This window comes from Centrocercus urophasianus, unplaced genomic scaffold (assembly GCF_019232065.1).
Source record: "Centrocercus urophasianus isolate 14NV4802_14NV808 unplaced genomic scaffold, USGS_Curo_1.0 seq_17, whole genome shotgun sequence".
NCBI lineage: Eukaryota > Metazoa > Chordata > Aves > Galliformes > Phasianidae > Centrocercus > Centrocercus urophasianus.
This window is the reverse complement of record NW_024884722.1, coordinates 5,892,354-5,910,274: the sequence shown is the minus strand read 5'-3', so window position 1 is coordinate 5,910,274 and position 17,921 is coordinate 5,892,354. Positions and strand designations below refer to the sequence as shown.

The window sequence follows — 17,921 nt, the reverse complement described above, 5'->3', positions numbered from 1 at the left end:
CCTCCAAAGCCCCGTGTTGAGTCTGCTGCTTTCACCAAAGTGATATGTTCCTGGAAAAAGGGTTTTCCTCTTGAATTAATGATATAAAAATGAGCACTTCTATCAGCACTGCATCCTTCACTGTATTGACGAAGGGAGAAATCAAAGGCACTTCAGGATGGTTTTTCTCTTGTGTTCCTACTTGCACAACCTCACAGAGCCTAATGGAGACACGAGGCTGTAACTCAACACATGATTTCGCATAATTGCACCCATCTTAGGTTGCAGTCTTCTAGCATTGCTAGCCCTGGAGTCTGACCTTGCTTTTAAAAATTAAAAGTTTACTTTGCTAACACGTCTCCTTCTCAGCTTCACTGATGTGTTCAAAACAATGCCAGAGCAGCTGGAAATGACAAAAGTGAGCAAACAACAGAGTGCTAGTCAAACTCTTTCATACTCTGACACCATGTTAAACACAAGGGGATTTAGGAACCGTGTGATTTAAACGTGCTTTGACATAGGAGATGATACTAGGGAAGATAAATGTTTTAAATCAAATTCTGCTTAAGATAAGTGTGGCATACCAAGTAGCTACTTGACTCTTGAATTTAAGAAGCACAGTTATTGAGACACACATTTAAATATACACGAGTGTATCTGGAAAATATGTTCACTGAGCTACGATATTAGTAAAGGAAATAGAATGGCGTATTGCACAAGCACGTTGTTCTTCAGTTTACAGCTTGCAAAAATGCACATTCTATCTTGGTTTGAAGCCAAACTGGAAGTACAGGTGCACCAGCAGCTGAGAGTATTCCAATAATTGAAGAGAAAGCTTATTCAGAACCGATGCTCTGCAAATCAGTATATCCAGCTGCTTACCTGTGAGTCACGAGAGGGGTAGGATTCAGAAAAAAGACTGATGCTGCAGCCATCTCTCAAAGATCTTGGGTTACATGCACATTTTTGGTGTAACTTTACCGTTAGGAAAACCAAAACATTTCCTTCCTATGGAACAGGATTTATACTCAGCCCTAAATTTTCCTTTGTCAACAGAGCTAATAGCTACTTTGAAAACAGGTGTGGTAAGAATCTGCTGCACTGGATCTAAGATAGGGATTAAAGCCAGTGCAAAATGGGAATAACTCTTAATATTGGAGTTTAAAAGTCTTTTAAACTTAGTTCTTAGTCTGACCTAGTACAATTGCAAAGTCTGGCATTAATATCAAATTTTAGGGGGAAAAAAAAAGAAAAAAAAAGGTTATTAGAATCCCATAACTTTCCGTTCAGTAAAAGTTATAGGCAAAACAAAAGCCCACATCACAAGTGCTCTGGAAAGCAGAGATTTGGGGCTGTTGGCAGATACCCTGCCATCTTTCCTCACAGGCAATAGACAGTGAATACTCCAGAGCCACATCTAAAATAAAGAGATTCCATGCCAGAAGGAAGCATGGGGTTCAGTTTTCCTATGGTCTAAATAATTAATATCCAGCAGTTGAGAGATGGCCAGCTTGCTCCAAGGTTGTCAGATGACCTGGCTCCCCCAGTACCACTCCTAGGTTAGTGATGGGAAAAAAAAGGTAAAATTCTGGTAATTTTATCAGTGATGCTCTTACCCCTCAGTGTTGAAAAGCATCGCTTTGCATTTGGGCTTGCAGAGACTATTTCAGCTGGGCAGTCGTGCGCTCACATCTCTTCCCAGCAACCCTCTAAGGTGAAGAAAACAGGGGAAGGCATTTCCCACGACATCAAACCATATTGCAACAAGTGCTCCTGCCTGATGATCACCATTTCAGAAAAAAGGGTTTTGATTGTAGAAAAATCTTTACCAGTCTAATGTGCCTCCTCTGGAGCTGCATCACTCCCTGTTACCGTAACAGTCCTTCAACAAAGCACTGATTCTATTGGCCATTGGTCAGATTAAAACCCACAGTCTGTCTTTTGAAGCTGAGTCAAAGGAAGAATCAAGTAAAGCAGTGAAAGATTTATTAATTCACATATCTGTGAGTTTTCCTTTGGGTAAATATGTATATATACATATACATGTATAAAATCAAGGGCTTATAATTCAAGTAACTTGTCAGGGGGAAAGATCTGTGTACTCTTTTTCCAGGCACTTGAAAAATTTGAGAAATCTGATCCCATTTGTGTTCACAGCACCTAGCACACTCCTTAAATGTGATGCTTAGCGCAGGCAGCCATCTATTGCCTCCTGAATAAGTCACTGGTTATTGCTTCTCATGCCTGCCACAGCAAAACAGCACACTCATTCCTCACCTTTCATATGTGAGGAACAGCAAGTGAGAAGCTGTTCCCGTCTGCAGCTGCCCTGTATACGACTAGTATTTGACCAATCTAAAAACTGTCCTATTTCCTCTCCTTCTAAAATCAGCATTTCACTTTGTTACCTAAATGCATAACTCCCAGCTGCTAAAGATCATCATTGCTGAATGGGTTTCTCCTACTTCATTGTTTCTGAACACCTTATAACACTGGGATAATGAAAGGTGGTGTGTTTGTGAGAGGGGCTTTGGTTTGGTTTTTCACAGAAATATTCTTTCTTCAACACAAGCACTACCTTTTATTAATTAATGCACACTTACAACTGCAAAGCACAGCTATCTACTCTGCTATGTTAGTTGTATTTTGCATTTGCAAAATGAGGGTAGTGAGGCACTGGAACAGGTTGCCCAAGGAGGCTGCGGATGCCCCATCCCTGGAGGCATTCAAGGTCAGGCTGGATGTGGCTCTGGGCAGCCTGGTCTGCTGGTTGGCGACCCTGCATACAGCAGGGGGTTGAAACCAGATGATCATTGTGGTCCTTTTCAACCCAGGCCATTCTATGATATGCTTCTTAGAAGGATACAGGGAAAGGAATGCACAATTTTTTAACCTTTTCATCTCCAAACCTAGGAAATTTTCAGACAAGTTAATCTCTCGCATGACATTATCAATAAGAACTACAAGTTTAATGCTCTTTAGCTAAGATGTTGAACAAATTGTGCGTATTAAACTCAAGCAGGAAATGCACAGCTTCAAGCACTTGCAGATGAAAAGCATCCTGCCTATTCCATCCTGATGGACATGTATTTGGAAATCCATTTATTTGCTTCCCTTCCTCCAAGATCAGAGTGACAACGTAGTTCCAAACCCTCACCCCCACTCACAAACTCTGTTCCCATCTTGACATTCCATCACTGCATTTGCACTGTTCAGGCTTGTACTCATCCTCCCAAAGCTCAAGATAGTTTTCAAACGAGCCTTCAAAAACTTGCTGTGATCCCAGTTTTGGCAGACAGCTCTTGTCACATGTTTCGTTACTTTGGTCAGAAGTCCCCATCCCAAACAGCCAAAAAGTGAAGAAGAGGAGCAGCCTCCAAATATGGAGAGTCACGCTGGTTTGTGGAGAAGTTCAGCACATTGGCATGTGTAAGAATGAAGAGAACTGGAACAAGTGCTAAAAAATGCTCCAAATAGAACGTGGCGAAATGTTCAGAACTTCCAACTACTACAGAAAATTGTGAAATGGATTAAAAAAACCAAACGACTAACAGCCCATTAGTAAATATACCCCTAACATGTTGGTTCTAGCAACAAAAGTGTGCTTTAACTCTCTGAAATCATTTCCAATGAAACAAAGTTTAAGCATAAGTCCTTACCATAACATTTTATTAAGACAGAGTCAATTTATGCCATCAAAAATGAACAATGAGTTTTTTCAATCACACTGGACACTGACTTGCAGGAAAAAACTGAATCTTAGACCAAGTCACATAATTCTTCCGTTCATAATGAAGACTTTTATTTCTCCCTGCTGCTGTTGGATGCTGTTTTCAGGTGGTTTCTCAAAATCCATGCTATATCACAGTATTCTGTGTATTGATTACGAGGCCAATTACAAAGAGTTCTAAAACTTCAGTAACATCAATCAACAATAATTAGGCCCTTAACAAATTAAGAAATAGTCATGTACGCAAGTCTTTAAATGGGAAAGTGTAAGAAATATCGAATTCTGGAAGCACACAAGGCTGGCCCTCACATGCCAGGTACTTCATATGCACAAGTCAAGACCATCTCTCTCATTGGGCCAGTATTTTCTTCCACATTCATAGCACACAGCACCTGTTAGAATACCATTCCCATTCTCTTGTCCTCCATGTTATAAAGAAATGAAAGTGAATTTGGTGCTCACCTGTTTGACAAAGGAGTGCTTGAGGCTATATGCCCAACTGTTGCTGCGTTGCTGTTCCATACAAAGATTTGAGCTATTTTATTTGTTTTTAGGGAACTCTCCTTCCTGCCAGAACCCTTTTTTAATGTCTGCCATGAACAAAAGAGTATATACTTTGACCTCGTGTACCTTGGAAAATAATTTGTGATCTCACCATGCTACCTTACAAATCAAAGTAGCAAATTATGGTAACTTTTGAATCCTAAAATATTGTAGCACATATCTAAAAGGAATCAAAACTATAAATTGCATAAAGACTTCAAATTGCTTGCTGTTACACAAGTTTAATGACTTCCTTGACAACAACATGTAAACCCTCCTTAAAAACAGTGCATTGAAGAATGCTTATTGAAATACAATTGCTGTGCAGGAGAATCTTTTAAAAAAACAGTTGCCATTTTGTATGTTGTGCTTCTGCGTTCTTTAAAAATACACCAAGTAGTCCACAGTTAGCAAAATATATTTAAGCTATGAATTGTAAGCTTATGTAATAAGCTGCTTTAATGGGAGAAAACTTCTTATTAGGAAAAAGAAAACACTCATAGCTGGAGAGTTGGGAGCGGTTCTCCAAGGATGCCATGAGGCTCCTGGCTTTTTAGACAAACCTCTGGCCCCAAAGGGGCAGATTTTCATAATGTGTTGTAGAAGCCCTTGGCAAATGACATCATATTCATTAAATTTAAATGGAGACGCTTGATGTTTTCTGTAAAGATGTCCCAGGGAGTCAATTTTCAAGGAATTCATAATGTAAGCAGCAAGTTATTGGAGAAGGAGACATTCATCACCTCGGAAGGCTCCAAATGAATCATTTAGAGAAAGAGGTGGCATGACACATTTCGGCATTTTCCTTGTGGTCTCCACGAGGCCCTGTGCCAGACACACACCCCAATAACAAGAGAGGCAACCTGTGCAGCCACGTGCTGCAGGCACTGCATTTCCTCAGGCACTTTCTACTTTCCAATGGAAGCGCTTAGTTTAATCCTTAAAGTTAATGCTACAATGTCAGAAGGACTGAAAGAGCAGAGGTGACAAGAGCCTGAAGCTCTTGGCTTCTGCCTGACATCTGCCTCACACCTAACGGTAGCTAACCCATCTGTTGAACTCCCATTTTCTTTTTCCTTTTCTTTAATGTGTTTCACCCTGACACTGATCCTGCTTGCAAAGGAGAAGTGAACAAAGCATCCTATTACAAAAAGAATCTACTGCATGCTGGGCAAACAGAGCCTTTAAAATCAGAATCCTGTCCTACCAACTTCAGCTTCCTGTTGTTGGGTTGTTTCTGTGTTGCGGGCTTTTTTTTTCCTTTTTTTTTTCTTTCAGCAGTGAAATCTACCCAACATTCCTTCTATTTGGTTCTCTTCACCACACAGCAGATATATAGAATCATAGACTCATAGAATCATGAATTGGAAAGGACATTTAAAGGCCATCTGCTCCAACTCCCCATTCAGTGAGCAGGGACACCCGTGGCTCCATCAGGTGCTCAGAGCCCCATCCAGCCTGACCTTGGGTGTCCTCAGGGGACAGCCACATAGCAACCACCAAACATCCTGCTTCTAAGTCTGAAGCAAAGGACCATCCCAAGGAAGTTCCTTCCCTTTGAAATGTTGGGCTTTGTTTAAATATAACGTGCCCAGAAGATTTTAAGAAGCTTACTTTTAAACTTGCCAGCATTTAGCTATGGACAGTACTTCTCTGTCGTGAATATCAAAGCCTGATCTATGTTGCCACATGGGCTGCTGCCTGGGCTGCATTAGAAGCATGGTCAGCAGGTTGAGGGAGTGATCTGGATGGGGCTCTGAGGACCTGATGGAGCTGTAGACATCAGTGTTCACTGCAGGGGAGTTGGATCCGTTGGCCTTTAAATGTCTCTTCCAACTCAAACAATTATAGGATTCTATGCTATAAATTCCATTGTAAACCCACTACAAAAATCTCTGCAGACTAGACACTGGTACACAGGATGGAATGTACTGATACTTACATAAGCACTGCACAGACAATGTCCTCACTTGGACTGTGCTGAGCGTGGTAGTCTTCCATCATCGCTATTCAATATACAGAACAGACAAGAGAGTTACAGCTTCCTTTAAAAGATAGTCTTACTCCTCTCCCACAAAACGGCACTAATACAAAATAATCCAACGTTTAATTTATTAATGTGGAATGAGAGATGAGATTTGTTCTTCATCATCATTATTTATAGCTTTACTAACACATCCAGTGCTATACAAAAGGGCAATGTATCCCAAGTGAGCTTCAGCCAGACCTTGCACAGCACTCCCCTAACAACAGATTAAACAAAATAAGAAAATGAAATCCTGACTTTTAGTCTGTACATTTCCATAAAGAATTAACTAAATAAGTTTAATATTTATATATCTGAAGAGAGACAAATTGTTTTTAATGGTTCCTCTTTGTTTACGTCTAGGTATTACAATTGCTTTTTAACTGTTAGCTTATATTTAAAATATCCTTGAAATACTGTTATCATGGATTAGAAATGTTAAGTAGTAAAAACTCGAAAACCAAGTCCATGCTGGGAAAATGGGAAGCTACCTAATCAAGCTGGGATCTTACCTGTCAATAGAAGTACAGTTGGTATCAACTAAGCAACATCACGCTTCTGAAGCACAGAAATAGCATTGGATCCATTTTCAGATGGGCAATGGACCTGAGAATGAAGTCACCATCTGCGAATTACAGATGGAAACTGCCTTTCAGTACGCAGCACGGTGCTTCCAGAAACCTCCCTTCCTTCTCCATCCTCATTCCTTGTCCGCTCACCCATTAAGAAAGCTGCATAGCCAGAAAGAATGGGGTAACATAGGTGATGGAGATCTGCAGAACCAAGCATGTGTAAGTACACATACATCTCAAAATTTGACTCTCATTTGCAACAACCATCCTCTTTCATGAATCCTGAAAGGGAAGAACCCTTTCTAAGCCTCTTGTCAAGCCCATAGTAATACGACAAAGGATTCCGCCATGCTGCCAGAGCAAGAAAAGGAGCTGCATCCAACCAAAATTCAAGCCTCCTCAAGGGACTCGCTGAATTACACCTAAAATTCTCCTCCTGAGCACCTGCTATCCTAACAACTACTGAAGAGAGCAGAGGCTTCCTTTGTTTGCTGCCCTGTATTTAACATTCAGTTTATCAGCCTTAAGGAAACAGCATTCTCTAAGGCTGACACTCTCAAAAGCATGGTTCTTGCAAACACATATGGAAGTGGAACTTAGAAGTTACATTTTTTGCATATGCAGATTAAGATCACAACTCAAACAGTACTGTGGTAGTGCACTGTGGTGCTTTATTAGTGTTAGACATGCAATATTGTTTTAATGGACAGAAATTAAAATACTGAGATAACATTGTAATCAAATTAAAGAGCTGAAGTTGCAATAATGAAACAAAAATAAAGTTTTTTCATGCATCCTAGGTTTACAGTTCTCACATGTGCATATAGTTGTGATTCTGTACCATTATTAAATGTAGACAAAGTACCATTGATTGCACAAGACAAAATTAACCCCTAAGGTAGAATCTTTTACAGACTTCCTATATAACCTGGATCTTCAGTTTTTTACAGCATATCGTAACACAAGACACCTGGAAGCTTCTAAGATGAATAGGAATGGCTCTATCACTTGTAATATACAGTGGCTGATGAACAAATTGTGAAAGGCAAAGTAAACGCTCTCTATGCTACAGGAGGTTGTGACTTTTTCCAACAGAAACAAATCTCAAAACCCTTCATAAACAGATTAAAGTGCTACCTATTGCATATTAAATACTTCCAGTGCCTGTATGCAGATTTAGAAGTTATAAATTCCTGAAAATAGTGTCTCAAACTGAAGGTGCTGACAGACCCTTACATCTAGCATCATGAATGCAGCAGCACTATTATCCTTCATCACGGACTTCAAAGAGAGGAAGTTAGGTAACATGCTTCACATATCACCATTTTAAAATCACAGAGCTAACAACTCTATCATATCAGCAACAGTAATGGATACATAAACAGCAAAAAAGCATACTTTACATACTTAATATAGGACAATATTTTTTCTTTAAAGCTGGAAGTGTAAATAAGCCTCCAGTGCAGCAGTAAACATATTAAGACAACAGTTGTTTTTAGATGCATCTAAGAAAGGGCATCCTCTAGAGAAAGAAATGCAGACTAGTACCTAATGAGCCTGAGTTTCATTAGGTCCCCACATCATAAAGCCTTTCTAAATGCAAGGCAACATTTTCACAGCTGGAAAGTTACAAATAGTTCTTGATACAGAGCCAACAGCAATAAATGTAGCTATGTATAATCTAGGGAGAATGCTACATTCATTAGTAGGTGGAAAACCAAGCTAAACATAAAATACAGCAGCACGAGGTAACATATATAAATATTAAACATCCTTCCAGGACGGTAGAAAGTAAATGTTACTTACAAAACTAAAATACAGCCTTGATATTTGTTCTCTGAAGTAAGGAAAGTACATTGCTATGAGCAGAGATGTTTGAAAGGAGAATTTTCAAGTACAGGGTGTGCACGGATGAACTTTCATTCTTACTTTTGACAGAAGAGACCAAAATAATGTGCCCCAAGTTCTCATCCCTACATTTCAGAGGGCAAGAAAGACTAATTGTAAGTGGCAAGTTATTATAATTTTTAAATGATCTGTCGGAGAATTTACAGTTTTGTCCTACTGGAGAAACAGAACTTACTTTGTTTTCAGCATATAAATCACTCCGTTTGAAATGTTTTCATTTGAAAGCTGCATGCTCCATCAAATACAGGTGGGATGAAGGTGTACTTCAAAAACAGTCTCAAAAATGTAGAAAAATGTTAAAATTTTCATTTTAAGCAGAAAATGACAGGTGTGCAATTTTTCCAAAATTGCCCTAGAAGAGCTTATATCTTTAGCCATAAGAACTCCATATAAAAATTCAGAGTTGAAATTCCCGTCCCTTCTGGTAACTTCACCCTTTCCTAAATTGCATTTGTCGTTCTCCTCTCTCTCTTGATACACTGCTGGAAACAAAAGGTGCATTTATTCCCCCACAGATCAGATAAAGACGAGATAGCGCATTCAAAGCTTCACTAAATTTCTTCACTAATGCACAAAAATTGATCTTTTCGCTACCTTTAATCTGCTTATCGTGGTCGGTATGCAAATATGTCAAACGATCTGCTTTTAGTCAATTATGCAGTTTGATATTCTACATTTACATTCTAAAAGGAGTGATTTCAGAGGTGCTAAATATAGTAGAGTTTCATTTTAATAATTATAAGTTGGCTTGCAAGTGAAAAGTCATTGGAGTGTATTTACTTGTTAAACCCCACTGGTGTGTATGGTTTAATCGTTATGGATACTACACACTGCCTCACGTGTACCAGTCAGTTTGAAAATGACTGTTGAATTCAAGACAATTGCACAACTCCTCCCCGTTAACAATATGAGAAAACCACTTGCCTTAGCCAAACATGGAAAAATGTTCAAGAACTTGCATGGAAATACTGCGTATCTGAAATACATCTTGGTGTAATTAGGAAATAAAAATGAGTGCAAAACTAACTTCCAACAGTAAATGTACCATAACTTGTATATAACCTTTGGCACTTCGAATATATTACAGCAAATTTACAGTCATACAGACCTTAAGTGGGTCAGAAAGACATTCATGTGGTTTACAAGATACAGAACTTGATAAATCTTTTGGCTGTCAATGGAGAAATCACTTGATGAAGTGGGCCTGTTTCTTTGTCTCAAATGACTGAGGCTTCGTCCAGGCAAAATGACCTGCACTGGTGGATCCCAACACAGGGCTGAGAATGCTCAAACTGCATGAAGTTTAACATTAGGGGTTTGGGAGATAGCTCCTAAAAATGGGAGAAAATAAAAAAATGAGCGCGAAAAGAAGGAGAAAAGAATAAAAAGTAAGAAAATGAAATGTGGGAATGATTGTACCAAATTATTTTTTGTCTAAGAAGTATATTCCTTTGCTGTCATATAAAGCTAACATTGTCAAAAGTATTCAGACAGTAGATCCATTTCATCTCTTCCAGATAATAGTTATTTAAGATAATCTTTGTGGCTTTAAAAACAAAAAAACAGATTTTTTGCAGCATGAAAAAAAAGAGGAATGTTATGCTTTTTTCTTTCTCAAAACAGCTATTACTGTCGTTATGTAAGAAAACAGATCAGGCGTAGAAAGAAGAGGTGAAAAGACAGTCATTCTTTTAAAATCCAAATCTAAAATATTATCTGTACCTTTTTTTTTTGTTCTACTAGTTTCTTACTGTTTCACAGCAATAGAAAATCCAACTGAGGCTCTTATGAAGGAAATTAAAATCTACCTACATTAATATTGTAAGGATTCTTCTCCTACACTATTTTGCCTTAATATGTTTATCACCTTATTTAGCCATTTTATTGAATAACAGATATCCTTTTCATCTGTCATCTTACAATTATTAAATGATCAGGAAGACTTGTACAACATTCTTTCATTTGCCTCAAAGAGAACTGAAAGTACTTATAAAGAATACAAACCTTTCTAAAAAAATAAACTAAATTGAACCTCTTCCCCTAGACATGTTTCAGCAACACAGCCTATTTCTAAAGGCTTATATTTTGTTCTCATAAGTTTAAAAAAACCTAGGAGATAGAGATCACGTTAAACTCAACCTTAAATTCAGTCAGTTCTACATTTTCAGAATTACCATGTCTTTTTAATTCAGTCTGTTCATTTCTCCTATACTTTTACTGTAGCAGACCTTGGCTGAACAAAGTACTCTTACCTTATTCCAACTTTTCTTCCATCCTACTTCTGACTCTATTAACACTGTTCAAAGTACTTTAATGCATAAAAAAAGCATGCAATAACTTCATACAAAAAGATCTGCAAAATAATCCCATGTAATGAGTTCGCCACCAAAGTTCAATCGTTATACACAAAAAATCTGCACTTAAGTGTAAATTAACTCATTCCCACATGTGCCATTAGTGAAATGGCATGGTATTGTTCACATTGCCATACAAAAGCATACTGCATACAGTACAGCATTTACTCTGTAAAGATTGTGCATCACTGTTTTCCTCTGTGTGTAAAACAAACTGCATTCCATTGCAACAAGCCACGCTTAGATTCTACACTGGCTTGAAAACAGTGGCCTTAATGGCATGCCATAATACCAGAATTGACATATTTGCATAATATTAATTATCAGTCAAGAAAACATTCAAAAAAGCACAGGGTATCCCAGCTGATGCTACATGGACAGTGTGGACACAGACACTGCATTCATGTGTGTTATTTACTCTACAGTAAATATGCTGCAGCTAAAGTTGTTCTCCAAAAGGAAAAATAAACAAACTTGTTCAGCTAACCCAATGAAGTACCATTTTGGCAGTACCTGCAAGTGTTTCGAATTAAAACCAAAAGTCAAATAGCAACACCAAAAACTTCGCCACAGTCCCATCCTCCCAATGTCTGGAATTTTTTTTAGAACAAAAAGGAATGAAAAGAAGTCAAAACGTTGAAATGTTATTTCCTTCCACTACCGTACTCAGCAGAAAGTCCCACCAAGTGTCACCATCTTAGCTTTTGGAGAATTTGCCAGCCTTTCGAGAAGGTTCATATGGCACTCTGAGAATACTGGGTGTTTCTTCCATCACTCGTACAAGAAGATTATCAATGTAATCCTCCAGTTCACGAATATGGCTGTCCTTCTTCTTAAGCTGCTCTTTATGTTTCAGCAGCTCTTGTAAAACCTCCTCGTAGGTGAGGTTCCGGTATCCTGCAGTGGCGTCAAAAGGATTTCCATCCTACAGGTAGGAAAAAAGAACAAAAATAAACAGGTAGGAAAACAAACAAAAGAAAAGGAAACAAAACCCACCAGATTTAATTAATCAGTTTTCAGAACCGAACAGGTTGGCAGGTTGCTTTTCATATATTTCTCATGTACACCTTGACACAGGACATTTTTCTTATATTATGTTCCTTCTCTTTTCACTCTAGAGCTTTTCCCTCCAATATCCCTCCCGGAGCAAACAGCTGGCGATACGTTGCCCAGTTTGAAATGTTTCCCACACTAACACATCAGAAAAAAAAACCAACGCTGTTCTCAGAAAGATGTGCACACATTTTGTGAACATCTGAGCAGTAACCCCAGCAAACTGTTAGTGGGACCTTTTGGGAAACCCACAATAAGGTAACATTAATTACAGCAGAAAAAGAGCCCTGAGAATTCCGGCCCTACCGTAACTTTCCTGAGTTCTCATCTTTAGAGAATATTATAGCAAAACATTTACTTAGCTTTAAATGACATCAGCCCTCATCTGTCTTTCATATTCTATTTTTAGTCACCAGCAGCTTGCCAGGCCTTGGTCTCTGAAATATACATTACAGCTTCCAATTTTACATTTCAGGTGAAGTTAAGAAGACCAGAGTACTTAAGGCAGAAATGTGTACTGCTAGAACACCTTGCTGCGTTGCTGCCTACAAAGCAGAAAGGGCACAGAAAGCAGCAGAGGAAACAGCAGTGTTTTGCTATTGATTTCTGATGGCTGTGGATGCAGTTATCACCAAAAATGGGCAAATTGGTCCCTGTAAGAAAGGTCAGGAGGCAAACCAAAACACTATAATGTCCTATTCTATGTCAAGAAGATACAGCTGAGATCTTCAGTAACCAGATAATGAAATATTTGGCAATTTATAATCTAGAAAAAGATTGCTTCTTCCCATACAGCTCCATACTGACACGTTGGCATGTCAAATCATGAACATATGCAGGTGCCCAGAGTTTTCAGCAAAGCCTTGCAAGAAAAGACGGAGCACTGCAAACATGCTGAAGTACCACAGATCAATCAGTCACTCTCCATCAATTAGATTTTAATAGCAGCTCTTCAAATTAGGTGCTTTTAAGGATTTCTCACTGCATTCGAGATGTTTCATAGCACATTCATGTACGTGTATGTAGTATTTTGAACTTCTATTATCAAGTGACAGCATTTGACGTGATCAATAAGTGCCATTTTACAAAAATGCTCACCTTGATGAAATCCATAAATTGGTTACTAATTGATTTCCAACAAGTAGAGAAGAGGAAATAACTTTACTTTGTGGTCATTCTATTTTTAGCACATTTTCTTCCATAAGAAGGAAGCTAAATTTTATCTTCAAAGAATTAGGGATTTAGGGTTCTTTTTTTTTTTTACACACTAGAAAATAAATTAAGACTTCAATGTATGAAATACAGAGTTTGCTTAATTTTCTGATTTGGCAAAGGAAGAGGAAAGAATATGCAATGATGTTTTTAATCATTATATAAAGTTTACTGGAAAATCATGTACAATACATATGCTTTAAAGATGTTTTGCCACACATATGCTCGCTACTTCTGTGTGATCTTCTGTGTGAATAACTTATCAAATTAAACACACAAGAAAATTCTACAATGCTTTTCGTATTTAGAAATAGATACTGCTAAAGGAAGGAAGATTTTAAATGTCCAGTTTGAGTAAAGGGTACTTAAACGCCTATATACTTACAGAAACAGATACTAAAAATGTAATATAATACATTAATCTTATGGTAAAGTGTTAAAGAACACGTTGCAAATAATGAGTTTGCAAAGGTGTATTGCCTCAGCTGTAAGACCCTGTTGAGGCACAGACTGACAGCCAGAGGAGATGGAGGAAGAGGAGTCAGACAAAGCGATGGCCTGGCAATCTCTGATCATCTCCATATTTAATGAGGAATTCTACTCTGGGAATATAATCTATACTCTTTTCACATCTTTTGTCCTACTTACTTCATCCTCCTTTCAGTTCTTAATTAGGCCTTAAAGAGCTCACGCTGCCCTTTCAACTGGCTACTGCTCCCATTTAAGCAGTGCTGTCAGAGACAGGTGTTGGCACCAGAGTGGGAGACACACAAACATAATTACTCAATGCGATGCGCAAGGAAAAAATGCAATGAATTGCTGAGGCCTATTATTGCAGAACCTAACAATAAATTACTTCAAACACCTCAGAAAGCAAACTGGAGTATTTAAAAAAAAAATTTCAAATGGTTTCATTCAAAACTGCAGTTGTGATATATTTTCTTCTCCTAATTTGTATTTTGTATGAAATGAGCACCCTCATAATCCTGCAAGCTGACATTTAGAATAGCTGCTATTCCAAAAGAAAAATCATCAAGGATTTCTTTTATCACCTTTAAATCCTTTAAATAAAACAACTCACATATTACTTCTTAAAAGAATTATAAATGCGCTTTTACCAGCAATAATTTACACAATTTCCAGTAGCACATTTGCAAGCACGCAGAAACTGTAATTACGGTTACTTTACAGACAATAGCTGCAAAGTTAAATCAGTTTTTTTGATGTTGTGTTTTGTCAGAGATTAAGTAACCGCCTGGTAGAATTCAGTTTACTATCTGATCAAAGGCAGCATTCATACACGCTGACATCTCCCACCAGTTCCTTGCATTAAAAAAAACTTGGGTGTTTATAATAACATCAAATATTATTAAAAGACATTTACATAAACCAGCAAAAGCAAACAGTACAAAGTCTTATTTCCCTGTGAAACTTGTTTTCTATGTATTGTAAAGATTGAAAACAAACCCACTTTTAAAGATTTGATCTATTCACAGAATAACTTTGAGTACGACCACATTTTCTTCCAAACAAAGATGCTGCATAGTCCATCTGTGGAGTTTGTTTTGTCTTTTCTTCCTAGTACACAGTTTTAGGTACTCTTACAATAAAAGAATATTTTGAATAATAACTTTTAGTATTTATTTCTATTGTAAGTGTTTTCTGCAAGGCTGCTCATTTATTATTTTTATGATGAATCCTGCCATGTATCAGCTCATTACTTCCATTTGGATTGGCCATCTAAAAGCAGTCCTCCAATCTCAAAGCCTGGCAATAGAAAACACCTGTGATGATGGCTAATGGACAGCTGCCGAATGCAGGGCTCTCATCTGACCGCATTTCTCTAGAGCTATCTGCAGATAGATCTCAGAGTTTCTTGTTGCTCTCCCTGTATAGATCTAATTTTCCCTTTCTTTTCCACATTGTAATATTAGAGGTTATCCAAATATTTTGCACATTGAGTACAAAACTCTTCTTTATTTCCAAGTTTGTTTCAGTTTTCTTATTTTCCAATTAGATTTTCTGGAAATATGAATAGAAAGCAAGACAAAATCACAGAATCATAGAATGGCTTGGATTAGAAGGGACTTCCAGGATCATCACATTCCAACCACCCTGCAACAGGCAGGGCTGCCAACCTCTACACCTAAAACTAGACCAGGCTGCCCAGGGCCCCATCCAATCTGGCCTTGAACACCTCCAGAGACAAAACAAACAAGCAACAAGCATTTCCTTATAAGAAGTTAAAAAAGAATCCTAGCTTACATTGTACTGGGCACCAGTTAGTTGGTATTTGCTGATAGCTTTCCATAACACTTCACAACTCACCATTGTTTTCCTGAGGTCCTCAGTGCCAGAAGGATTCACGTTAAAACTGCGGAGGAAAAACAAACAAACATCAACTGTGCACACATATTTGACCAAAACTTCTACTAGAAATTACTACCGAACTGAGGGAACTAGCTGCACAAGGTATTTATCGTGACTTATTTTCCTGACTTGTCAGACTTTGAATAACTAGGACGATATTTGAAATTAGATGAAATTTTCGTATACTCTCCGTCCACAATTTTTGATATCCTCCTGTCATAAAATCAGAGTAAGCAGCATAAAGATGTTACAGATTGGGCTCCTCCAGCAATTTGATTATTTCTAGACGTATTTTATACTTCTAAGTATAAAAGAAATACTTCATATGAATTATTCTGGGAATAGATTCTGGGATGAGGTAGTTAAAATAAAAACACAACAAGAAAAAGGCTAACATTCATTGCCAACTTTCATGGAAGCTGCCAAAGGAAAAATTCTCTCCTTTGAGAAATTCCACTGAGGTCACCAGGTTCAGTTAGAACTAAAAAGTTACCTTGTATTAACCACATTTGCTTTATGCCTATAATTGAGTTAATAAGCTATTATTTTATAAACTCAGTGATTATCCCACGAATTCGGAAAGCAAAGCTATTTCATGATTGTGTTGTGTGAAGATAATTTTCGTCCTCAACTGCAAAAATGGCAGTAGATATTGATAAAAACAGCCATTGTCAAAGTGTCAGACCCAAGAAACAGACACTGTCCATGGAAGTTGATGTAATTATTTGCAAGTCTCCTCAAAAAACATTGCTGCCATGTCTCATGTATTTGCTATAGCAAATTTTGAGAGAAAATTAAGTCTCAGAGAGAATGCGCTCAGAATTTGGATATGATTCACCAATAATACTTCCCTGGTAGCACCATAGTAGGTGTCATTCTTTCACATCACAAAACCTACCATTTACTCAAGTTGCATGTATTGGCTGTCAAAGATGATCTCTGCTGAGAGAGCTTCAAGAAAACAGATCTGTGCCTGGCTGCACCAAACTGGTAACAAGCTCCTACGAATGCTATGACAGCCATTCAGAAGTTCATTTCTTTCCTATTTTTCAGGCTGGAGAATCTTATCGGCCTAAAACTAATGACTGATTCTATAGCCAACAAGCTGATACATGAATAAAAACAAATTAGCAAAAAAATACTGCAATCTATGCTAGAAAGAATAATCTGGAAAGCACCAATTGTACACTTCTTTGTTTTCAAATTCTAAAGTTGGCTTGAAGTAAAAAGCACGTGTCTTGTGTCCATCACTCTTTGATATCCGAAATTATAAGCCACACATTTCACGGCGTAAAAATGGAAGACATAACATACAAACTGCTGTTTTATTATTATTATGTCCTTTTATTTTGTTTCAAAAATAGTCTTTTGCTTGTATACAGAAGTCCAGAGAACCTTCTGCTAGACTGAGGACATTAGAGGAAGATTGGATTACATGACCAGTCACAGCTAGGAATAAAAAGGCATCTGAAGACTCGAGGTCTGGCTAACTCCCATTGTACCTGTTTGTAACAGCGATCTGAAGCACTCTGCCTGGAGTTTGCTGGAGAATAGTTTTGAATGAGGGGCTGCATTCATCGGGTTTTGTCTAAAAAGCAAAAGGCAGGAACCCTCCCTCACGGTCTGCATTTTAGTTTCACACTGATGTGTCAAACACATGACGAACTTGCTTCATTCATGGCTGCCTTTTGTGATCCGAGAAAAAAAAAAAAAGAGTTAACTGAACTGGATCAAATTAGCTTGGTGAAAACCAAGAATGTCTCTATTTAACGAAGTGTGGCGTTAATTTGGGATATCTTTCTTTTGGGACTGTTTCCTCATGTTAGACAAGATATAGAATAATACGGCCTGACTGCTCAACTGAGTGAGCTTCTGAAAGGTTAAAAAAGCAAAATCTTTCATTGCGCTGAATGACTTTCTGTGCAATAAGTTCTAGGACTCCCTTACACAGCAGCTGCTTAAAAGAAAAGTTCTGACTATGAAAAGTTACATTTGAAAATTAGAAATATAAATCACTAGCAATATGGATTAATCTTTTTTTCATCTAAAAACTCAGCAGTCACTTCTGTAACATTGTGGACGCTGTAACTGCAATTACAAAAGAGCACATCTGTGTATTTCACATGAAGTAATCTGAATATCCTTGCAAAAAAAAAAACCCAAAAAACTACTGA

General features: G+C 37.8%; 1 protein-coding gene across 4 annotated transcripts in view; it reads right to left on the bottom strand.

Annotated features, from left to right (window-relative positions):
* Nucleotides 1-7,499: 7,499 nt before the first annotated feature.
* The window catches only part of RAB11FIP2 (RAB11 family interacting protein 2), a 32,785-nt gene continuing 22,363 nt past the window's right edge, over nucleotides 7,500-17,921 (bottom strand). The window contains exons 4-6 of one of the 4 annotated variants that reach the window (XR_006168734.1): nucleotides 15,643-15,751; nucleotides 9,867-12,037; nucleotides 7,500-9,240 (exon numbers count right to left, since the gene is read on the bottom strand). Coding sequence is in view for 2 of the 4 variants with exons in the window: in XM_042818297.1 (XP_042674231.1) it covers nucleotides 11,810-12,037; nucleotides 15,643-15,751 (337 nt within the window). In the remaining 2 variants the exon portion in view is untranslated. Of the gene's footprint in view, nucleotides 12,038-15,642; nucleotides 15,752-17,921 lie in introns of all 4 variants that reach the window. The other 3 variants (XR_006168733.1, XM_042818297.1, XM_042818298.1) reach the window with 3 other exon arrangements.